Below are 20,235 nucleotides of genomic sequence, written 5' to 3' on the forward strand. Positions count from 1 at the left end.
TGAGTGTGAATAGAACTGAGAGAGGATGAGCAAGAGCAGCAGCACAGGTTTTTAGGACACGTGGGCCAATGCTGTCAGGATCGGTTGCAAAATCGGAGTCCAGGTTTGATAGCAAACTCACCACTTTGTCAGGAGAAAAGTACACAGAGTCGAGGGACAGCTGGGTGTGACTGGGTAAGGTGGGTACAGAAAGCAATGGGTTTGGGACACAAGATTTAGAAGCAGACAGAGTTTAGGCATTCAGCCTTTTCATGTGCATTGTTGGCTGCTTAGCCATTTGAAGTAAGGGAGGAGATGGAGGGGAGCATACACCAGAAACGGACTTAACCAAACACCACCAGAATTTGGAGGAGGAAGTCAGGTTTGAGAGTTCAGACTTTAGATGAGAAAGATGTTCTTTCCTGGTTCTCCTGAGGGTAGACACACACACTTGTTCTGAACTCTGTGGAAGGAACTGAGATTGCCTTCAGTTGGATTTGCCATCCAGGAGGCGAAAGAAAGTTGTTTCAGGACAACAGCCTTTCCTCAAGCTCTAGTGTACCACGGGCAGGAGGAAGGGTAGGACAACTGAAGACAAGATGGGATAAATCTGTGCATGAGAGAGAGAGAGCAAATTTATTTGAAAAAATTCCCAGGATGAGTTGATGTCATAGAAAGTAGTAAATGGAGACGAGTCGAGAAGTTTGGCTGCTGGAAGACCCTGCGAGTCAGCCTAAGTGAAATGCCAGACTCGTCGGTCCTGAGGTGGTTCTCTAATAACAGCCGGAGAGATGTCTACTCTAACAAGCATATGGTCAGATTAACTGATTGGAGCAGAAGAAGAATATCAGACATATTTTGGGAAATTGGTCAAAATCAAATCGAGAAGAGATGGAGTACCGTTAGCCGAGATCTGCTTTAGGAAGTGGACAGATTGAGCCAGTCCCAATGAGTCGCAGAAATTCTTTGCTGAGGTGCCATGGCTGGCAAGAGAGGTACCCAATCCCAGCTAACTGGCATGATGGCAATTGAAGTCACCACATGGGAGTAGGAGAGAGTTTGGATGAGTGGATAGAAGTTGGTCCATTTTTTTTTTCGGCAAGCAAGATGTGAAGGGAGTCATCACTGTTTGGTGGACGGCACAACACACTTGTATAAAAGAGGTGGGAGCGGAGGGGAAGCCCGAGCCAGAGGTATTCCTGGGGGTGTGGAGGAGAGAGGGCAGTGTATGGAAAGTGAGGAATGGAGTTTTTGAGAAAGAGAGTTCCGGTTCTGGAGTGAGGGTTGAGGTTCTCTTTTGTGTCTCTGTCAACTTTCTCAAAAATGAGTTTTCCAGTCGTTTTTGTCACGTTTTTACTGTTATTTTGTTAGCTCTGTGTTTACTGTGTGTTTGTAGTTCGGTTCTCTGTTAAAACTTGCGTTAATTGGTGAGTATTCGTCGATCTTTTCATATCGGGTTTCCTTGAGGCCTACCTTCTTCCGGTCTGTGTTTGCGATCTTGTTGTATTTTCTCTTTATCACCTTCCGTTTTTATTTTCTCCACTATACCTCCACCACTCCTTCAATTTCCTCCCAACTAAACCCTCTGTTTATTGTCTTCAATTATAAAAAATAATAATCTTTTCCCTTATCACCTTTCCCTCCCATAACCACGTGACTTCCTCTACGGACGCTTCCTCCTCTTCTTCCATTTCCACATTTCCAATCCCACTTTGTGAAGGTATTCACCACTCACCTTCATCACTTTTTTTTTTCTTCTTCAATCTCTTCCTTTACTCTGTCCTCCTATTCCCTCATATTGGGGGGGGGGGGGGGTCACGGTCTCTTAAAATGTTTCAACTCTTCCTCTCGCTGCAGTGCTCTTCTTCAAAAACCTGATTTCAATTCGACTTTCTTTCATCCCGTGTCAAAATTCTACCTTTTACAATGCTTCCATTTTCTCAATTTGTCTGCACTCCCTCCATCTTCCAATGCATTTAAACGTATCTGACCTACAAATAAAAAAAAACAATTTTGCAATGCTTGTTCGTCTTCCATTATTAATCTTTCTTTTTTTTCCAACTTCAGTACAAATTCATCCCACCTCCTTAAATCTACCTCCTCCTAACTCCTTCCCTTTAATACCCCCCTCCTCACTCCTCCCATCTTGCCTCCATCCTACCTCCTCTCTTAGCATCTCTCCACTGCCCTCTGCCTTACAAACAGTTCCCCCTCTGGTCTCCCAAACTGCATGTTTTTCAAACATATGTGGGCTCCATTCCAACCGAACAAGTATCTCACTCTCACATACAGTACACTTCTCAACATCTCAAACGTGCTCTCTTTCCTTTCATCACACCTCCTGCTCTTCCCACCGTCTCAAATCTTGTTCCTCCCCCTACCAGGCCAGGTCAGGTCAGGTATGGGAGCATGTGCTAGAACAGCCCGTCGCTGCGTCCACTTTCCGCCGGTACTCCAGGGGCCTCCGTCTGGCCATCCCCCAGGCAGATGCCAGGCCCATCCCCATCTCCTTGAGATGATGGTCAACCTGCTGCAACCACGAAGCACGTGGTCGGCCCACTGGCCTCCTCCACTCACGAGACTCCCTCGCTGAGAGAATCTGGTGAGCAGGATCAGCGTCAGGAAAACGAGCCACATGTCCATACAGCCGCAACTGACGCTCACGGACTGTGCAGGGAACAAATCTCATCCGAGTCTCTCTCAGCAACCGCTCGTTGGACACAAAATCCGACCAGCGATAGCCAAGGATTCTCCGAAGAGACCTGGTACCAAAGGAATTAAGTCTCTATCTCAGATCCTTGGTCAGAGTCCAAGTCTCGCATCCATAGAGAAAGACTGGAAGTAACAAGGACCTGAAGACTCGGACTTTCGTCCTCCCGCACAGGTACCGGCAGCGCCACACCCCATGATCCAGTGAATCCATGACTCCCCAGGCCCGACCCAGACGTCTATTGACCTCTGACTTACAGCCAGCAGAGACATGAATATCACTGCCAAGGTAAGTGAATCTCTCCACGATGTCAACATCCTCACCACAAACAGACACAGACAGGACAGCAGCATCCAAGATGTCACCGAAAGCCTGGATCTTAGTTTTCACCCAAGAAACCCGTAATCCCAGCGGCTCCGACTCCTCATTCAGCACCTCGAGGGCCCCCAAAAGGATATCTAAAGTCTCCGCAAAGATGACTGCATCATCTGCAAAATCAAGGTCCGAGATCTTGACATTCCCAAACGATGCACCGCAGCTTGATCTCTCTGACATCCTCCCTAAAATCCAGTCCATACAAGTGCTGAAAAGTGTCGGGGCCAGTACACACCCCTGACGAACTCCAATAACAACTGGAAATAAGTCAGAGATGGTACCACCACACTTCACAGCACTCTCAGTACCGGAGTGGAGTTCAGACATCAGATCGATCAGTTTTGGTGGCACCCCACGAAGACCAAGAATCCTCCAGAGGACATCCCAATTCACTGAATCTAGCGCTTTACAGAGATCAACATAGGCTGCAAGCAGCCCCTGCCGAAACTCTCGTCTGCATTCGGTGAGGACACGAAGAACAAGGATACGGTCAATCGTTGACCTCTTTGGTGTAAAGCCTGACTGCTCTGGACGCTGGTGCTCAAGCAGATGGTGGCGAACCCTACCAAGAATTATCCGAGCAAAGACCTTGCCCGGCACTGAGAGCAGCGACACCCCTCGGTCGTTGTTGCAGTCTTGGCGATCACCCTTCCCTTTCCAGAGAGGAACAACAAGGCCGCTCTTCCAATCAGTTGGGATGATGCCTATGTTCCAGGCAGAGCACAAAACTGCATGCAACGACACGAGTGCAGCATTTCCACAAGCCTTGAGAAGTTCAGCATGGATGGCACAGATCCCTGGAGCTTTGCCCCAATTCAACTGGTTCACCGCAGCCCGTGTTTCCACAAGCGATGGTGGACCACAGTTGATTCGAGCGTCAGCAACAGGGATTGTAACACCCTTGACGTTCAACTCGACAGCTGGGGGATCAGCCTGGTACAACCACTCAAAGTAACCGGCCCAGCGGGCCTTCACTTCAGACTCCTCTATCAAGAGCCTACCACTCTCTGCTCTAACTGCAGTGCTCCGAGGGATGGGCTTGGATGAACGCAATGCGCGAATTCCCCTGAAAGCGGGACGAGAATCATCTGTCAACAGGTGATGCGCTACCCCCTCACAGATTCCTCGCACATAGGCCTCCTTGTCCACCCTCAGTGCACGTACAGTTTTACGCCTCATCTCCCTAAACAGTTCAGCTCTGCCATTCAGCCTGGCCCTGCGACTATGGTCAATGGTATCCAGTGTCCTTTGAGAGAAAAAATTCTTCTTTGCCCTGCGGTGAGTTCCAAGACATCCACCGGCAACATCAAGGACGGTGGTCTTGAAGGCACTCCACAACTCTTCAGGACCCCCAAAGCACCCAGACCCCCCAAGTGTCCACTCAGCCTGTTCGCAAATTTCTCAGCTACTCTCTCATCCCTGAACTTGCCAACATCCAGCCTCAGCTGGGATGGTACCATTCTCCAGGATTTAAGGTGCAGCTTTAGAGTTGCTACAACAAGCCTGTGGTCAGTATTGAGGAACTGAGCACTCCGGTAGACCCTGCAGTTCTGGATCATCCTCCAACGACCGTCAATGAGGCCATGGTCAATCTCCTTTGCCACACCGCCAGCATTGGAATACCAAGTCCAGCGATGAGCTTGTGGGCGCTGAAACCATGAACCACCCACCCTAAGTCCATGACTTCTTGCAAAGTCAAGGAACTTAGTGCTATTATGTATGGTTCATAGTTACTGACCCATGGGGACCAACACACATCTCATAACCATCCCTATCAGTTCCAGTTGATGCATTGAAATCCCCCAAGACAAGAAGTGTATCTCGTCTGGGGCACTGATAAACCACAGACTCGAGCGTGGCGTAGAATGCATCCTTCACGGTGAGATCACTCGCCTCAGTCGGAGCAGAAACAGAGACCAGGGAAATAACACCTTTGGAGTGACGAATCCTTAATCTCATAATACGCTCGTTGACCGGTGTTACCTCAATTATCATTGGGGTCAGCTTATTGGACACAGCTGCAGCAACTCCTTGGGTATGGTAAGCATCAGAGCGACTAGACCAATAGTAGGTATAACCACCCACCATTATCTCGCCGCAATCCGGTCTCCGAACCTCAGAGAGCTGCAATACCGATGTCCAAGCGCTTGAGCTCAGATGATAACAGAGACAGGTGATCATCCTCTCTTAGGGATAGGACATTCCAGGCACCCACCCGAAGGGACCGCCTCAGGTTAACCCAAGGATACCGCCGTCTGGTGGACGACACCTCAGCACCACTCCGACACACTCTCCCGCAATCTGACCCAGGGATGTTACCCCGTGATTTCCCTCCCATCATCAAAGATTGGGGGTCCCGAAGGCTTTGCCCCAATCCCGTCATCCGGTGAGCTGCCCTGCCAAGGGAAGCTGCACAGGAGGTACTCCCATGGAGTGGGTTTTCAGATTTTTTTTGTGTTTTACGGTGGCCGGAGTGCAAATCCCGCCACCAACCTCCTCATAAAAAAGTAACCCAACTGCAGGAGGACTTCCGCAGACACATTTGGGCACGAGATATGGATGGCCGTTGGCTTACAAGGAGCTCCTCCGCCCTTTGACAGTTTTTGTTTTTAATCCTGCTGGGTGTCCATATCCAAACACCCTCCTCACCAGAAAACCTGGTGGGGGAGACGGTTTAGTCGCCGACAACCCGACCATGGAACAGGTTAGTACAGGTTTACATGGTACCTGTAGCAGGTCACAGATCTAACCTGAGCTGACCTGACCTGACCCCTGCCGGCTCCCGTCTTTACCATACCACTACCCAGGCTCATCCTTACCCTATCCCCACCCCTCCCGTCTCCCTCCTCCCTCTTGACCATGCCTGCTCTCATCTCCCCTCCCTCTTAAAGCTCCCTCTCAATTCAGCTGCCTTCTCCCTCTTCAAAGCAAACTTCTCTGTTTTCCCCCTCACCTTTCTCAAAAGCTCCCCCCACACCTTTCCCCCTCACTTCTCCTCCCTCACTCCCCCTTCTCAAAGCTTCCCCCCATTTCACATCCATAAAGCTGCCTCCTTCCCCTACCCTTTCTCTTCCATCTCCTTCTTCCACCTCCTCCAATCTCCCACTTATCTTTGCCCTTCTCTTATTACTTCCCACTGCGACTTATCCATTCGCCACCTCACCCTTTGTCCACCTCACCCCCATCCGACCCTCTCCCCTAGCTCTTCTACAATCTCTGACACGCTGTCCCTCCCTTCACCTCTCCTCCCTCGTCCTCCCCATCCTCTTCCTAAAGGGGCTGTCACACCTTGACGTTTTAGCCAGCGTATGGCAAGGTATCAAAATGTATGTAAAACGCTGAACTATTTATGTTTTTTAAAAAAAGTTTTGGGTGTATAATAACATGTTGGATGTATGCATAACGTATTAGTAACGTACACAGAACGTTTCAATCACATATAGATAACTTATACCAACGAATGCTGAGCGTGTTTTCGGCGTTCACAACCTATGCCCAACGATAGTCTAACTTATGCATAGCGCGGTAGTGTATCGCCGACGATCACGTGACGTAGGCTATTAATAGGCTGCGGCTCGACGATTCAAATCATAACCGCACTAGACATCGAAGTGTGAAGCCGCTGTCACACCTTGACGTTTTAGCCAGCGTATGCCGACGTATGAAAAATTTGCCGAACCAAGCTGGCACACGTCGAATACGTTATGGGTAAGTTTTGTATACGTTAAGAGTACGCTGGCATACTTCGTAGTACGCTGGCATATGCCGAGTACGTCGAGAAATTTTCAGCATGTTTAAAATTTCTCGGCGTATGACACACGTTCCACATACGCTGGCCATAAGTTGTAGGCACGTTACGCGATCGTTGACACACGTTACTTGTAAGTTACTCATAAGTCGAAACACGTCAAGGTAATGGTTAGCGTCAGTGTTCCAGACTCCCTGTTTTTTTTTTTTTTGTTTTCTTCAGTATGATGGTGATGTTGACACTTCGATTAATAGTGTGGTTATGATTTATATCATTGAGCGGCAGCCTATTAATTATATTATATTATAACCGCACTAGAAATCGTAGTGTCAACATCACCGTCATACCGAAGAAGAAAAAAATACCAGGGAGTCTGGAACACTGACGTTAACCATTACCTTGACGTGTTTCGACTTATGAGTAACTTACAAGTAACGTGTGTCAATGATCGCGTAACGTGCCTACAACACGCTACTCGTAGGTTAGAAATAAGTTTCGGGTACGCTAAACATTACCTCGATGTGTTTCGACTTATGAGTAACTTACAAGTAACGTGTGTCAACGATCGCGTAACGTGCCTACAACTTATAGCCAGCATTATGCGGAACGTGTGAGTCATACGCTGGCATACGTCAAAAAATTTCAAGCATGCCTAACACCTCAGCGTACTACGATGTATGCCAGCATACAAAGACGGATGCCAGCATACAAAGACGTATGCCAGCGTACTACGATGTATGCCAGCATGCTCTTAACGTATACAATCTTAGCCATAACGTATTCGACGTGTGCCAGCGTTTTAGCCAAATTTTGCATACGTCAGGCATACGCTGGCTAAATTGTCAAGGTGTGACAGGGCCTTAATGTTCATCTTGTATTCCCCATGTTCCCTGCCCCATCCCTCTCCCTTCCACAGATCTCCTAATGTCTCTGTTCCCCACTGTTTTGTCCTTCCCACTCCCGCCCCTCTTGTCTCATGCCCCCCTTTCTGTGCGTTATGTGTTAGCTCTCACACGAGCCTCGCCAAGGTATACAAAAATGTGTGGGGGGAGCTTTTGAGGAAGGTGAGGGGGGAGGTGGTTGGGTGGGAGTGAAGTTTGATTTGAAGATGAAAGAAGTGGCTGAATTGAGAGGGAGGGGAGACGATGAGAGCAGGTACGGTCATGGGGGAGGAGGGAGAAGGGAGTGGTGGGGAGAGGGGAAGGATGAGATTGGGTATTGTTATGGTAAAGATGGGAGTGGGTATGGGGAGGAACAAGATTTTAGGGGGTTGGGAAGAGGGGGAGGAGGAAAGAGAGCACATGTTTGAGATATTGAGGAGTGCACTGAATCAGTGTGAGATATTTGTTCGGTTGGAACAGAGACCATGCATATTTGAAAACCATACAGTTTGGGATACCAGAGGGGGAACTGTTAGAAAGGCAGAGGGCAATGGAGAACTGCAAAGAGAGGAGGTTTGATCAGGGGCAAGATAGGCGTTGTAAGGGGAGGTATTACAGTGAAGGAGGTAGATTTAAGGTGGTGGGATGAATTTGCACTGAAGTTGGAAAAAAGAAAAGAAAAAGAAGAACGATTCATAATGGAAGACGAACAAGTATTGCAAAAATGGGATTTTTTTATATTTGTAAGTCAGAGATACTGTACGTTTAAAAAACGTTGGAAGATGGATGGAGTACAGAAGAATTGAGAGAATGGAATATGGAAGCATTGTAACAGGTGGAATTTTTCGGCACAGGATGAAAGAAAGGTCAAATTGAAATCAAGTTTTTGAAGAAGAAGAGCACGGCAGAGAGAGCTCGTCAAAACATTATTACAAAACATTAGAAGAGACCATTGTTTTTTTTGTTGTTGTTTTTTTGGCATGTGTAGAAGATTGGGGAAGAGGGGGCCAGAGTAAAGGAAGAGTTTGATCGTGAAGGTATTCATCACTCGCCTTCACGACTTTTTTTCTTCAAAGTGGGATTGGAAATGTGGAATGGTAAGAAGAAGGAAAAAGGAAGAGTCTGCAGGAAGTCACGTGGTTATGGGAGGGGAAATGTGAGAAGGGAAAAGAATGTTGGTGATGTTTTATTTATTTTTTTGAATTTACAATTGAAGACATGAAACGGAGGTTAAAGTTGGGAGGAAATTGAAGGAGTGGTGGAGGTATTGTGGAGAAAATAAAAACTGAAGGTGATGAGAAAATGCAACAACAAGATCGTGAACACAGATGGGAAGAAGTAGGGTAGGCCTCAAGGAAACCTGATATGAAAAGATCGACAACTACTCACCAATTAGCACAAGTTTTAACACAAAACCGAGCTAGAAATACAAAGTAAACACGGAGATAACAAAATAATAGTATAACCGCAACAAAAACGACCAGAAAACTTATCTTTGAGAATGTTTGCAGAGACCCTGAAGAGAACCGCCACCATCGCTCAAGAACCGGAACCGGAAGTCGCTAAACACTTAAGTGTGGAGAAATGACGTTGAAATGTTTTTGGCTTTCGATAATAGAAATGAAGAGTGGGGGTATTTGGTGGCCGGGCGAGACACCAAGACCGTGCTGGTGCAGTCGTTTTTTTGTGGAAATTGTTATATTTAGCCAGGTTTTGTTCTTTATTGTATTTTCAATATATGGTAAAAAACATTTTCTGGCCTGTCATTTGGAGAAGCCATGTGATCTGGATTGTCATCAAAACAATCAGGGTGAAAGTGATCTGAATGGAGTACGCTGTTAAATGGGACACATCCACTCCATTGTTAGACTAACACGCTCTCATTTCTGTAATTGTCGGTTCTTTAAGAGGGGAAAAAAGAGGAGGTTCGAAAAGCACTTGCCAAAATGAAAAGTGGGTCCAAGCTTATTGACCATCTACAGTTGCCGTCAAATTGGTGAAGGCGTTTGGGCTTGGGGCAGTAAAGTGGATGGTGGAGTTGATTCGGAAGGGGTGGAGTGAAGATAATAGACCGGATGATTGGAGGAAGATCATAATAATACCAATTTTGAAATATAAAGGGTATATCATGGACCGTGGAAACGGCATGCTGTGATAAAATGGTATATCGTGTCATTAAGGTACTGGAGAGGATTGTCGATCAAAGGCTAATGGAGATTGTGAAAATGGATGAGCTGCAGTACGCATTCATGCAAGGAAGGGGAACAGTGGATGTGATTGTCATCCTGAAAAGATGATTGAAGGAAATGCGAAACTATACTGCACATTCATAGATCTAGAGAAGGCAAATGATGGGATCTCTCAAGAAGTGATGTGTCAGTGTTTGAAGAAGAATGGTGCACTGGAGAAGTTTGTTAGAATCGTGATGGAAATGTGTATGGGAGCCAGCACTATGGTAAGGACAGTGAACAGGGACTCTATTTTCGAGTGGAGGTTGGTCTCCACCAGGGCTCTGCATTAATTAAATCCCTTCTCTTTTGTGATTTGCTGAGTGACAGAGAGAGCACTGGAGGAGCTCTTTTGTGCAGAGGACTTGGTTATAACAGCAGAGTCAAAAGAAGAATTATGGAGAAGAGTGCTAAAATGGCAAGAAAGATGAGAGAAGGAAGGATTGAGGATTAATAGAAGAAAGTCAGAGGTTAGGTACGTCGTAAGTCTGGAGCAGAGATGGTCAAGATTGTAGATGGAAGAGGTGGAAAAATTAAAATACCTTGGCTTAGCACGAAAGGAAGTGGGAGGTTGTGGAGCAGAAGTCCAGGACAGGATGAAGACTGTATGAATGAGGTGAAAGGAGGTTTGTGGAGTCGACTATGATGGAAGGATACTGAGAAAATTGAAGGTTAAAATGCACAAGACAGTGATGAGACCGGTTACAATGTATGGTGCAGAAACATGGGCTTGAAGAAAAAGGGAAGAGGAGTTTCTGGAGAGGACAGAGATGAGAATGTTTCGGTGGATTCTCAGAGTGTCAGGAAGAAAGTGGTTGAGGAATGAAGAGATGCACAAGTGAGCCAGAGTTGCATGTATTACAGAGGCTGAGTTGTGGTGCTTTGTGCATGTGATGAGTAAAAAGGATGAGGAATCGATCAAGGAAGTATAGAATGAGCCAAGTCGAGGGAAAAGGTCAAAAGGAAAATGGAGATTATGCTGGAGAGGTGGAGTGGAAAGAAATCTTAAAGAACAAGGGATTGAGAAAATAACATACAGGAGACAGAGGAGAGTGGAGGAGCAGGATGCAAGTAGCTGACCCAAAACTGTTGGTATCAAGGCTGAAGAAAGAAGAAGATAATTTGACACAGATGGAAAATTTAATGCCAGAAAGTAAAGTGTACAGTTTTACCTGTTTATTTGGTATAATTGATGTTGTTTGGGATGTTCCTAAACCTGAAGCCTAAATCGGTTTGATCTTGCTGTTACTGTCATTATTACTGCTACTGACTGGCTGACTGACTGACTGACTGTCTCCTTGTACCGTCAGGTACACGAGGCAGAAATTGTTTGCCATCTGGTATGGCCTTGGCCTCTGTCTTCTCTCTCATATCGGTTGATTCTGATGGTTCTGACCTCCTCCATTATAGTATGTCTAAGGTTCCCTCGCCAGACTTGGTTTGGTCGTGGTTGGAGCATCCATTCCGATTCTGGGAGGTTGGCGGTTCAAACCCCGGCTGAGTCATACCAAAGACTTTAAAAATGGTACATGTGCTTCCTTGCTTGACATTCAGCATTTAAGTGGATAGTGTACAAACAACGTTGGGGAGGCAATGGCAAACCACCCAGTAAAGAATATGGCACATCAAATAAAATCAAAAAGGTTCCCTCTTCCCTCATTTTGGGCTCCAATGGTAGGATTTTTTTTTTTTTTAATTCTGTCATCAGACATTCTCAACACATGTTTAAGGTATGTCCATTGCCGTCTCTTGGTTGTATTGATGTCTTCATTGCCGTCTCCTAATCTTTCTTTCACTTCATCATTAGTGATAAAGTCTGACAACTTGATGTTGAGCACATGACGAAGGCCCCTGTATTGAAAACATTTTAATTTCCTTTCAATGTTCCTCTTTTTTTCCCACCTGTGGAGTCAACTTCCACGTTCTCTTCAATCTCATCCTTCCCTCCAGGTCTTCAAGACAGCTGTTCACCACCATCTCGGATCGTCTTCAATCCAGAACCATGTTTTTTTTTCTACCCTCGTTAACCCCACCCAAATCCCTCTTCCCAACTTTCCATTTTTCCCTCCTTGGAGTTTCCTTCTGTGTATCCATCTTGTCCACCCCATGCTAGCATGTTTTGCATCCTACTTTTGTCTGTTACACGCTGATCCGTTCATTGTACTACTACTCGCTCTTCCACCAGCCCTCGACTATGTACGAGGGTAAATTAGAAAGTGAAGTGAATTTTCTGAATAAATTTTAATAAGAAAATTCCTTTTACTTTTTGATTTCCTCTCGTATTAAAAAAAACAAACTTTTATCCTCCACATTTCTGATCCTTACAAGAGGACACGTGACATTGATTATGAGCGAAAAGCTTAAAATATTCAACCTCAGGCTCTTGTTTTACCATATGGATGCAAGTCTCTGGGTAGCACTGTTGGTTTTTCCAATTCTTGTCATGATTTGCATGAAACAATTTCCATTGTGGCTCATCGTGCTGCCTAAACTTGTAAACTTGTCCACCTCTTTCAAGTTATCACCTTTTGAGGTGTCAGAGGAATTGATCTTCGTTTCTGACTTATTCCTGATCAATCTAACCTTCCTTGTTGTCCCCCCCCCAGCTCACCTGTCTGTGCTTGCATATCAGCAAGCAAATATCACCTGTAAAGTCTAGATATCCAAGAATGCTGTTTGGCCATTGAATCTCTTTCTTTCGTGCTCCCGCTCGTTTCAAAACAAAATCTACAACCATCCCAAATAGCCGAGGGGACGAGATACAACCTTTCCTCACACCAGTGGAAAGGGTGAACAGGTCTGATAAATTGTTGTTTAGCCCTAAGGCACACTTGGTATCTGTATCAAGTGACATGATGACATTAATGATCTTGGGTGGGAGACCATAAATATTGAGTATGTTCCACAGCGAAGCTCTATCAACACCATTGAAGACCTTTTGGAAATCTATGAAGTTCAAAATGATTTCACTCTGCCATTCATTCACTTGTTCCTTGATATTGTGGACTGCAAATATTTCAGCTATGCATGATCTACCACGGTGAAACCAAGCTTGTCCTTCTCTGAGTCATTTATCAACTGCCTTCCTGCTTTTTTGAAAGATAATGGAACAAAACACTTTCCCAGGCACTGACGTGAGTGTCATACCTCGCCAGTTGTTGCAGTCGGTGAGGTTTCCCTTTTTCGGTAGTTTGATGATCATCCTTTTTGCCATTCCTCAGGTGTATTCTCAGTTTCCCAAATGCAGTTGAGGAGCTGCATAAGTTGTTTGAGCTTCTTTTAACAACGAGCCTTCAACAGTTCTGCTGTTATTTGACCTTCTCCGACAGCTTTATTGTTTATTAGTTTTCCGATGGCATCCATGACCTCTACGAGTCTTATGGCATCCACATTAACATCAACTTCTGGCATTATCTCAATATTCTCAGTCAAAATGCTCAGTTGGTTTGGGTCTGTTGAATATCTCGGGGAAAATGCTCTGTCCATCAATCTCTCTTCTTGTTAATGTGCTGGTAGGTGGGTAGAGATTGTCTTCCAGTTTCGAGCGATGGCTGTTTCTTCTGCTTAATCGTGGGGGTGGCATCCTCTCTCAGTAGTGGAGGATAACCACAAGATCTCGCCATCTCTGTTGTTTCATAACGGTGCTCTGTAAAATGTTCTAAGCACAAAGCAAACGTTTTGTCGCTCCGATCCACACTCGCGTTTTTCGGACAAACCTCATCCAATTTCTGGTAAACTTAGATAGTCTCTTTCAGCCATTGGTGTCGCATGAAACCATCGAGGTTTGTATTACTGCAACCACCAAGGACACACCGACTCGGCGTATTTATGGAAAATCAAAAATGATTCTCCGTTTGAGTTAAATTGAACCGCAATGTAACCCGAAGACAGTATGAATCTGGCGGTTGACTTCCAGGTGCGACGTCACAGGTAAGTGTGAAGAAGAAGAAGAAGAAGATTTCGACTTTTAATCACAAAATTACCTACTTTATAAATCGCAAATAGGAAAAAGATGCATCGTATATATTTTGTAGGGTATCAGGTGATAAATTATCGTTGAACTGGTGTGAGCATTGGGGTTCCCCTTTTAAGTCAATTATTTACAGTTTCTTGTCCACAACAGTTTATAATTATACTGTATTCAGGCATTGATTTGTTTTAAATTGTAACCATTTCTCACTCTGTACTGTCTCACCCCGCTCCATCCACCCCACACTTTGCCAACTGGCTGCCATTACGTCAACAAAGCGCTTTTTGAGGCACTTCCCCCTTCCGTGCAGTGCAAGTTGCTTTCACGGGCAGCGGAACGGCGTGGTGATGCCCTGGCTCGTGCGGAAACAGTGCTCTTATTGCTCAGGAGGTTCCCAGAAGTGATCCCTCAACATGGGGTACAAACTGCACCTCTGCTTTCACTGCCATTACCATCATTAAAAAGTGGCCCTCATATGAGTGCTGTACATTTTTATGAGGTGCCGTTTTTATTCTCTGGGGATTTAATACATTGAGCAAGCTTTGCGTCATGTACAGTGAGGTGGGGATTATTATGTTATCTAAGCTGCTTTTGTAAAATAAACCTTTATTATTATTATTATTATTATTATTATTATTATCGTAAATTCCTCAGCCGTTCAGCTGTTTAATTAATCTATCTACTTTATAAATCGCAAATGGGGAATGGGGTGATACGTTCAGCCATTGAAATCTTGCTCAGCCGTTGAATTAATACCAGGTTGGGTTGACTCAGCCTGTCATCCTTCCGAGGTCGGAAAAATGATTACGAGCTTGCTTGGATGATTGAGCCATTCGAGTATCCTGCGTCGGAGTGGCGACCCATCCAGGATTGTGCCCAATAGCTCAGGAGACTGCTTCGGCAGCACTAACGCTCTGTTCAGAGTGTAGTCCCAATGGATGGATGGATGGATGGCTTAAAATATCCCAATTAATGCCATTTAAACTTTTTTTTCTTCCTGATTTGATATAATAATATTGCACAATGTCATAGTTTATCCAAGTTTTCATGGAAATGAAAAATAATTTATTATGAAGCCTCCCAGGAAACTGTTTACGATTGCTGCAAACAATTGTAAACTGGGAAACTGCTTTGCTGCAAACCGAAAAGGAAAACTTTACAATATCATTAAACGTTTAATATTCACAAGTAATTAAATTCTGATGGGTGCACCTAATGGAGAGCTCACATTTTCGGTAAAGTTGTGATTCCATCCCCCGTGCCTTTTCAAGTTTTGAAACTCTCCTGGAAGGAAGCGCATCTAATGTATTTGAATTTATGATAATTTTCAGAACTGTTTGAACATTAGTCCAATGGGATGATACGGCACACTTACCCCTGAGCCGTCGAGCCTTTGTTCAATTGCTCACCCGACTATAAACTGTCGGTTTGATGCTTTTGCAGACGGTGTTGAATCACAAAGGGCACTGTCTAGTTGATAGATGTTAAGCTGGGTAACTTAAATGGTGTATGTTAAAGATCCCACAGTGTCTTTCGCAAACAGTTGGTGAGTTATTCCTGATGCCATGATCCTATGTTAATATCGTAATCATATGCTAATCGGCTTCAGTCGAACATGAGGATTAGCCAGCCAGACATTGCACTACTTTGGCCAAAACCTTTCCCTGGCGATCCTCATAAGTGGGAATAATTGGGGTCGTAAAAAGTAGTACTATTATAACAGTTTGAACATTCTAACGCTATCCAAGCACAACTATAAGGTTTTACAAGCAGTCTTTATTCCTTTCATTGCTTCATTGACCTTTTTCTTCTGCTGTTCTTGCAGGTGACTCTAGCTGAGAGCTTGTTGGAAGGTGAGAAGGCGGAAGGACACACTTCGCCAATTAACCCATACCGCAGGTTTTTTGGTGAGTTCCCAGAGAGGGTGTTTTTGAAAAGTTGGGCATGTTGTTTTGTTTTGTTTTTTTGACCTCTATGAAATCAAGTAGCTTTGGATACTCAAAAAAAAATGCTTTTTAAAAAGAGTATGTGTTGCAAAATGGCAGATCTTGGTACAGTGTACCTTGAGAGGATTTATAAAATTTTAACTGACTTGGTTGGATTTTCAAACTCAAACATACTCTGATTAAAAAAGAAGGGAAAAAAATGGACAGCAGTGATTTAACCAGCTGCTTGACTTTTCTGATGCTGTAGTTCTTAAAGCGTTTTATTTATGCAGTAAAATGGGTACAACTACCATTTTGTCAATGTTAAACATTATAGGTTTCACAGGAAAAATGCAATCGATGCAGGATTAAATGGGAGAATTAGGCCGTTTTCAGTTACTGGTAATTGGCCCATCCACCCATGCAGTGAGACAGGGTTTTGCAATCGCGTGTCTGTGTCTGTGTCCCATAACGTTTTTACCATTTGAGCTTGTCATTAAGTTTTCAACTGGAAGGGCATTCGGTAGAATGTGTACCTGATTATTTTACGTTTTGTATCTTACTGATAGGCAGGATCTGGATTATGACCAGAACCAAAATTTAATCGGCTTGTTCTTGTCACCTAACCAACTCATCTACCAAGTTTAATCTGAATCCGTCCACAACTTTTGGAGATATCGTGCGATATATCGTTTTTGGTCCGATATCATTGATGTAGAATCACTTAAAAATTCTAGTCTCCGGATCCGTTGCGAGATCTTCACCAAGATCAAATCCATTCGTCCTTGTCACACACTCAGCCTGCCCACCAAGTTTCATCTGAATCTGTCCACAACTTTGTGAGCTATCCTGCACACAGACAGGGGTGAAAACGGTGGATGGAGGTAACAAACCTTTATTTTATGGGAATATGGAGAAGACAATAATTTGGTTAAACGGTCAAAGGTCAAGGTCCTATTTTTCATTTGATCATAAATTTGCATATTGAGTCAATGAATTGGTTCACCAATCAAATATTAGCCTATTGTTTTTAGGTCCAAAGGTCAAGGTCACATACAATCATCCATTTTAATCTGATCTGCAGTTTGAACAGGGTTTGTGTATTTGGTCACTGAAAACTTTTGTTTTTGAAGTCAAAACGTCAAAGGTCACGCTTTTACATAAAATCGTGAATTTTCATTCGATTGACTTGAAATTTGAACAGAATTTGCATATTGGGTCACTGAATTGATTCATCGATCAAAAGCTAGAAGCCCCTTGTTTTTGAGGTCCAAAGGTCAAGGTGTTTGTTTATCCGTCTGTCTGTCCAGGCCATAAGTTGTTTTCTATTTTTTATTTATTTATTTATTTTTAACATTTGAGGTTTTATCAAATTTTCAACAAACCTTTGTTATGAGAATATGAAGAAGATGAATTGATATACTTATTTTACTCTAATTTTTTTAGCCGTTGTTTTAGTCCAGTTTATCTTGAGTACAAAATTGACACGGATGTGCTTTGCATTTTAGGATGCTAGTTTGACTTGCTTCCTGTTTCTGTTGTCCCCTTCATTGATGAGGCTTGCTTTTGCTTTTGTTTTTATCTGGTGACTAACGTATCAGAATTGCATTCTTATTTGTACTTGACATTGCAAATTGACCTCAAATTTGCTTTGGGATTTATAACTGTGAACCTACGGTGAGTAAAGAATTATGTTTATGCTTTATTTTTTGGAAGTATTGCACACAAAGGTTTTATGTGCCACCCATAGTGTGTGAGCTCCTGCCTCTCATCCTTGCCCGGCCCGACGTGTGCTGTCTGCCTAACCTACTCCTCAAATACCTCATTCGAGCTGCAGAATTTTACATCCGCTATGCTACTCGCCCACCTTCAGCTGAACCTGGTAATGCATCGTACCCAGGCTGCAATGTGTCTCTCTACTGTTGTATGTACATTGAGAGCTGTTATGTTGTGGTTCTTATTAAAACTGCAATCTATCGATTAATTAATTTATTGCTATTGATTTTGTTCTTAAGTTGTCATAACACTTAAAGAAAGAAGATTTGAAAGAAATAAATGAAATATGGAAAAGCAAGGGGTATGAAATTTAAATGGCAGTGACTTCCACAGTCAAGCAGCACATCTGAAGAATATGTACAATTTTTCCATAATGAATATGCATATTAGAACCTTCCTTTTTAATTTTTTTTTTTCTGTGGACAAGGATTGGAATCGAACAGCGAGCGGAAAAGCCCAGCAAGAGTTGGTGGATTACGAATTTCGAACGCAGAGACGGCTACATCTGGACAGGGTCCTGTGGAGCGATCGTGGTCTATCCCTGACCCTTGGCATAGGCTGCAGGACATAATCGATGCTTTGGGTTCACTGGATGAGCGGTAGGCTGATTTAAATATCTGTGCTTCAACTTGGCTGTTCAATGACTTTGAACTAATTTTACTTTTTTGTATAGTGACTTTGAAGAACACAAAGTTGTGTGGTTTAAATTCAACTCCTTAGAAAATGCTCTACCACCTCCAACAGTCTGCAAGTTTCTAACTTTTGTTCTGAAGAAGGGTTAACTCTCAAAATGTCAGCTTCCCCTTGCTTTCCACAGCAATTAGTTGATTTTTGTCAATTGTTCGATCAATGTTTTGTTGATTTTTGTCAATTGTTCTACCAGTCTGTCTTCACCAGCAAGACTAGTTCATCGTTCCACTACAAGTGTAAAGATCCAACTCGGTCTGAGTAATTTAATATTGATATGTTGACTTTTTGGGGAGAACTTTTGGTTTGGGGGTGGGGGTTGGTGACAGTTGTTGAGAATTAGTGGGAGTGAAGCAAGAGGGTGGAAGGTCTGAGATGGAATTCTGATTAAGCTTCCCCTATATAGAGTACTTGCTCTAGGGTTTGTTTGTACACTTGGTGCCCCCAATTTTTAATGGTGCTTCATTAACCCTAACAGTTTCTTAGACCCCGAGGAGTACTCATCCACCATTTAGGGGTTTTTAATATTTTTTTTTCCTTCCTTTTATTTTCTTCTAATGTCTGAGCTGTATCTCAGAGCTGGCTGGGACTTTCGGAATTAAATTTTACATCAATAATGGCAATACAAAGTATGCGGGGTTGACTGAATTTTTTGACCTCGACCTAATTTTAAGATAATGACCGAATTATAGACCTTTTACTTTTTTTTTTTAACCGTAACTCGACTAATTTTTAGCCAATCGGAATGAAATTACCCTCGCTAGATAGCCTAGAATAAGGCGCATTGATACTTTATTTACATCATACCCCCCCTCCCCTTGATGACCCCAATTTTTAATGGTGCTTCAAAGTTAAAAGAGTTTAAGGTCAAAGTGAAATAGTGGTCTGAAATTAAAAAAAAAAACATGCTTTTTGTCAATGCAGAATCTCAGACCGCTTGGCCTTCCAAGATGTTCTTGAATCACAATAGTGTATTTGCACTGAAGATGTGTACCTGATATTTAAATAGTATCCTTGACCAGTCAGCTGTGACGAGCACACAAAGCTCTTCTCCCAGTGTCTCTCTTGGGCATTTCCTCACTCTCCCCCCCCCCCACTGCGCATGCCTTTATAATCTGTCCCCTACCGCAAACTGTGACACACTTTGCCCCTCCTTGCTCGCTTGTTATTGGTCTGAGCCCATACCGGGGCGGGGTTTATCCTGCACCAATCTGTCTGTTTTCCTTTGGAAATCGGGCCTGTACAATCCCCTTTTCCCGCCTAAACTTGTGCTTTATGGCCTAGCGAACCCCTTTCTATCCACATTTAACAGCCAAACAAGGTTATAAACCAAAATTAAGGTAAAACGGGATGTAATCTTTTTTTAGACGCACACTGGGGTGGGTTTCACGTGTCTTGCTCAATGAAATAGCGACGCATATCTACCATAACATTTAATTACTTTCACGCTTGCTCCAAACACTCAATATGGGAATAACTACGTGATGATAAACATTTTAACCCCTCGCCGTAATATCGAATTTGCAAAGTGAGACAGGCAAGACGCCTCGGTTCAAACCTCTGCCGAGTCATACCTAAGACTTTAGAAATGGTATTTGCTGCTTCCTTGCTTGACGCTCGGTATTTAAAAAGGATAGAGCATAGACAAAACGGCCATAGGTTGTCAACCACAGCACAGACTTTGATGGACCTCATGGCCTCCTCTTGTATTAAAGTTCCTTGTAAGGGTACTCGTATTGTCATGATTAAGTTGTATAATGTGTATTTACAGATGGTCCAGCGAAGGAACGACTCGAATGAGCCCTCTGCAGGTGTCTCTGGGTTTCTTCCGTCATGCGTTTGTCTATGTTCAGACTTTGCAGCCTGGTCTGTTTGCTGGTTAGTCTCTCCAAGGGTGTTCTTGTTTTGTTTTGTTTTATTTTGTTTTGCCCTTTCCCTCCTCATACCACATGAGAA

At 43.8% G+C, this 20,235-nt stretch overlaps 1 protein-coding gene across 7 annotated transcripts in view; it reads left to right on the forward strand.

Annotated features, from left to right (window-relative positions):
• The window catches only part of INTS10 (integrator complex subunit 10), a 114,617-nt gene that overhangs the window by 26,754 nt on the left and 67,628 nt on the right, over positions 1-20,235 (forward strand). For 5 of the 7 annotated variants that reach the window (XM_085855641.1, XM_085855643.1, XM_085855644.1 and 2 more), the window contains 5 exons: positions 14,170-14,309; positions 15,717-15,798; positions 17,567-17,698; positions 18,020-18,191; positions 20,051-20,157. In XM_085855641.1, coding sequence (XP_085711767.1) covers positions 14,170-14,309; positions 15,717-15,798; positions 17,567-17,698; positions 18,020-18,191; positions 20,051-20,157 — 633 coding nt within the window. The remainder of the gene's footprint in view (positions 1-14,169; positions 14,310-15,716; positions 15,799-17,566; positions 17,699-18,019; positions 18,192-20,050; positions 20,158-20,235) is intronic. The other 2 variants (XM_085855646.1, XM_085855647.1) reach the window with 1 other exon arrangement.

The sequence above is a fragment of the Eptatretus burgeri genome, chromosome 14 (assembly GCF_056783735.1).
Source record: "Eptatretus burgeri isolate ZD-2024b chromosome 14, Ebu_testis_v1, whole genome shotgun sequence".
Lineage (NCBI taxonomy): Eukaryota > Metazoa > Chordata > Myxini > Myxiniformes > Myxinidae > Eptatretus > Eptatretus burgeri.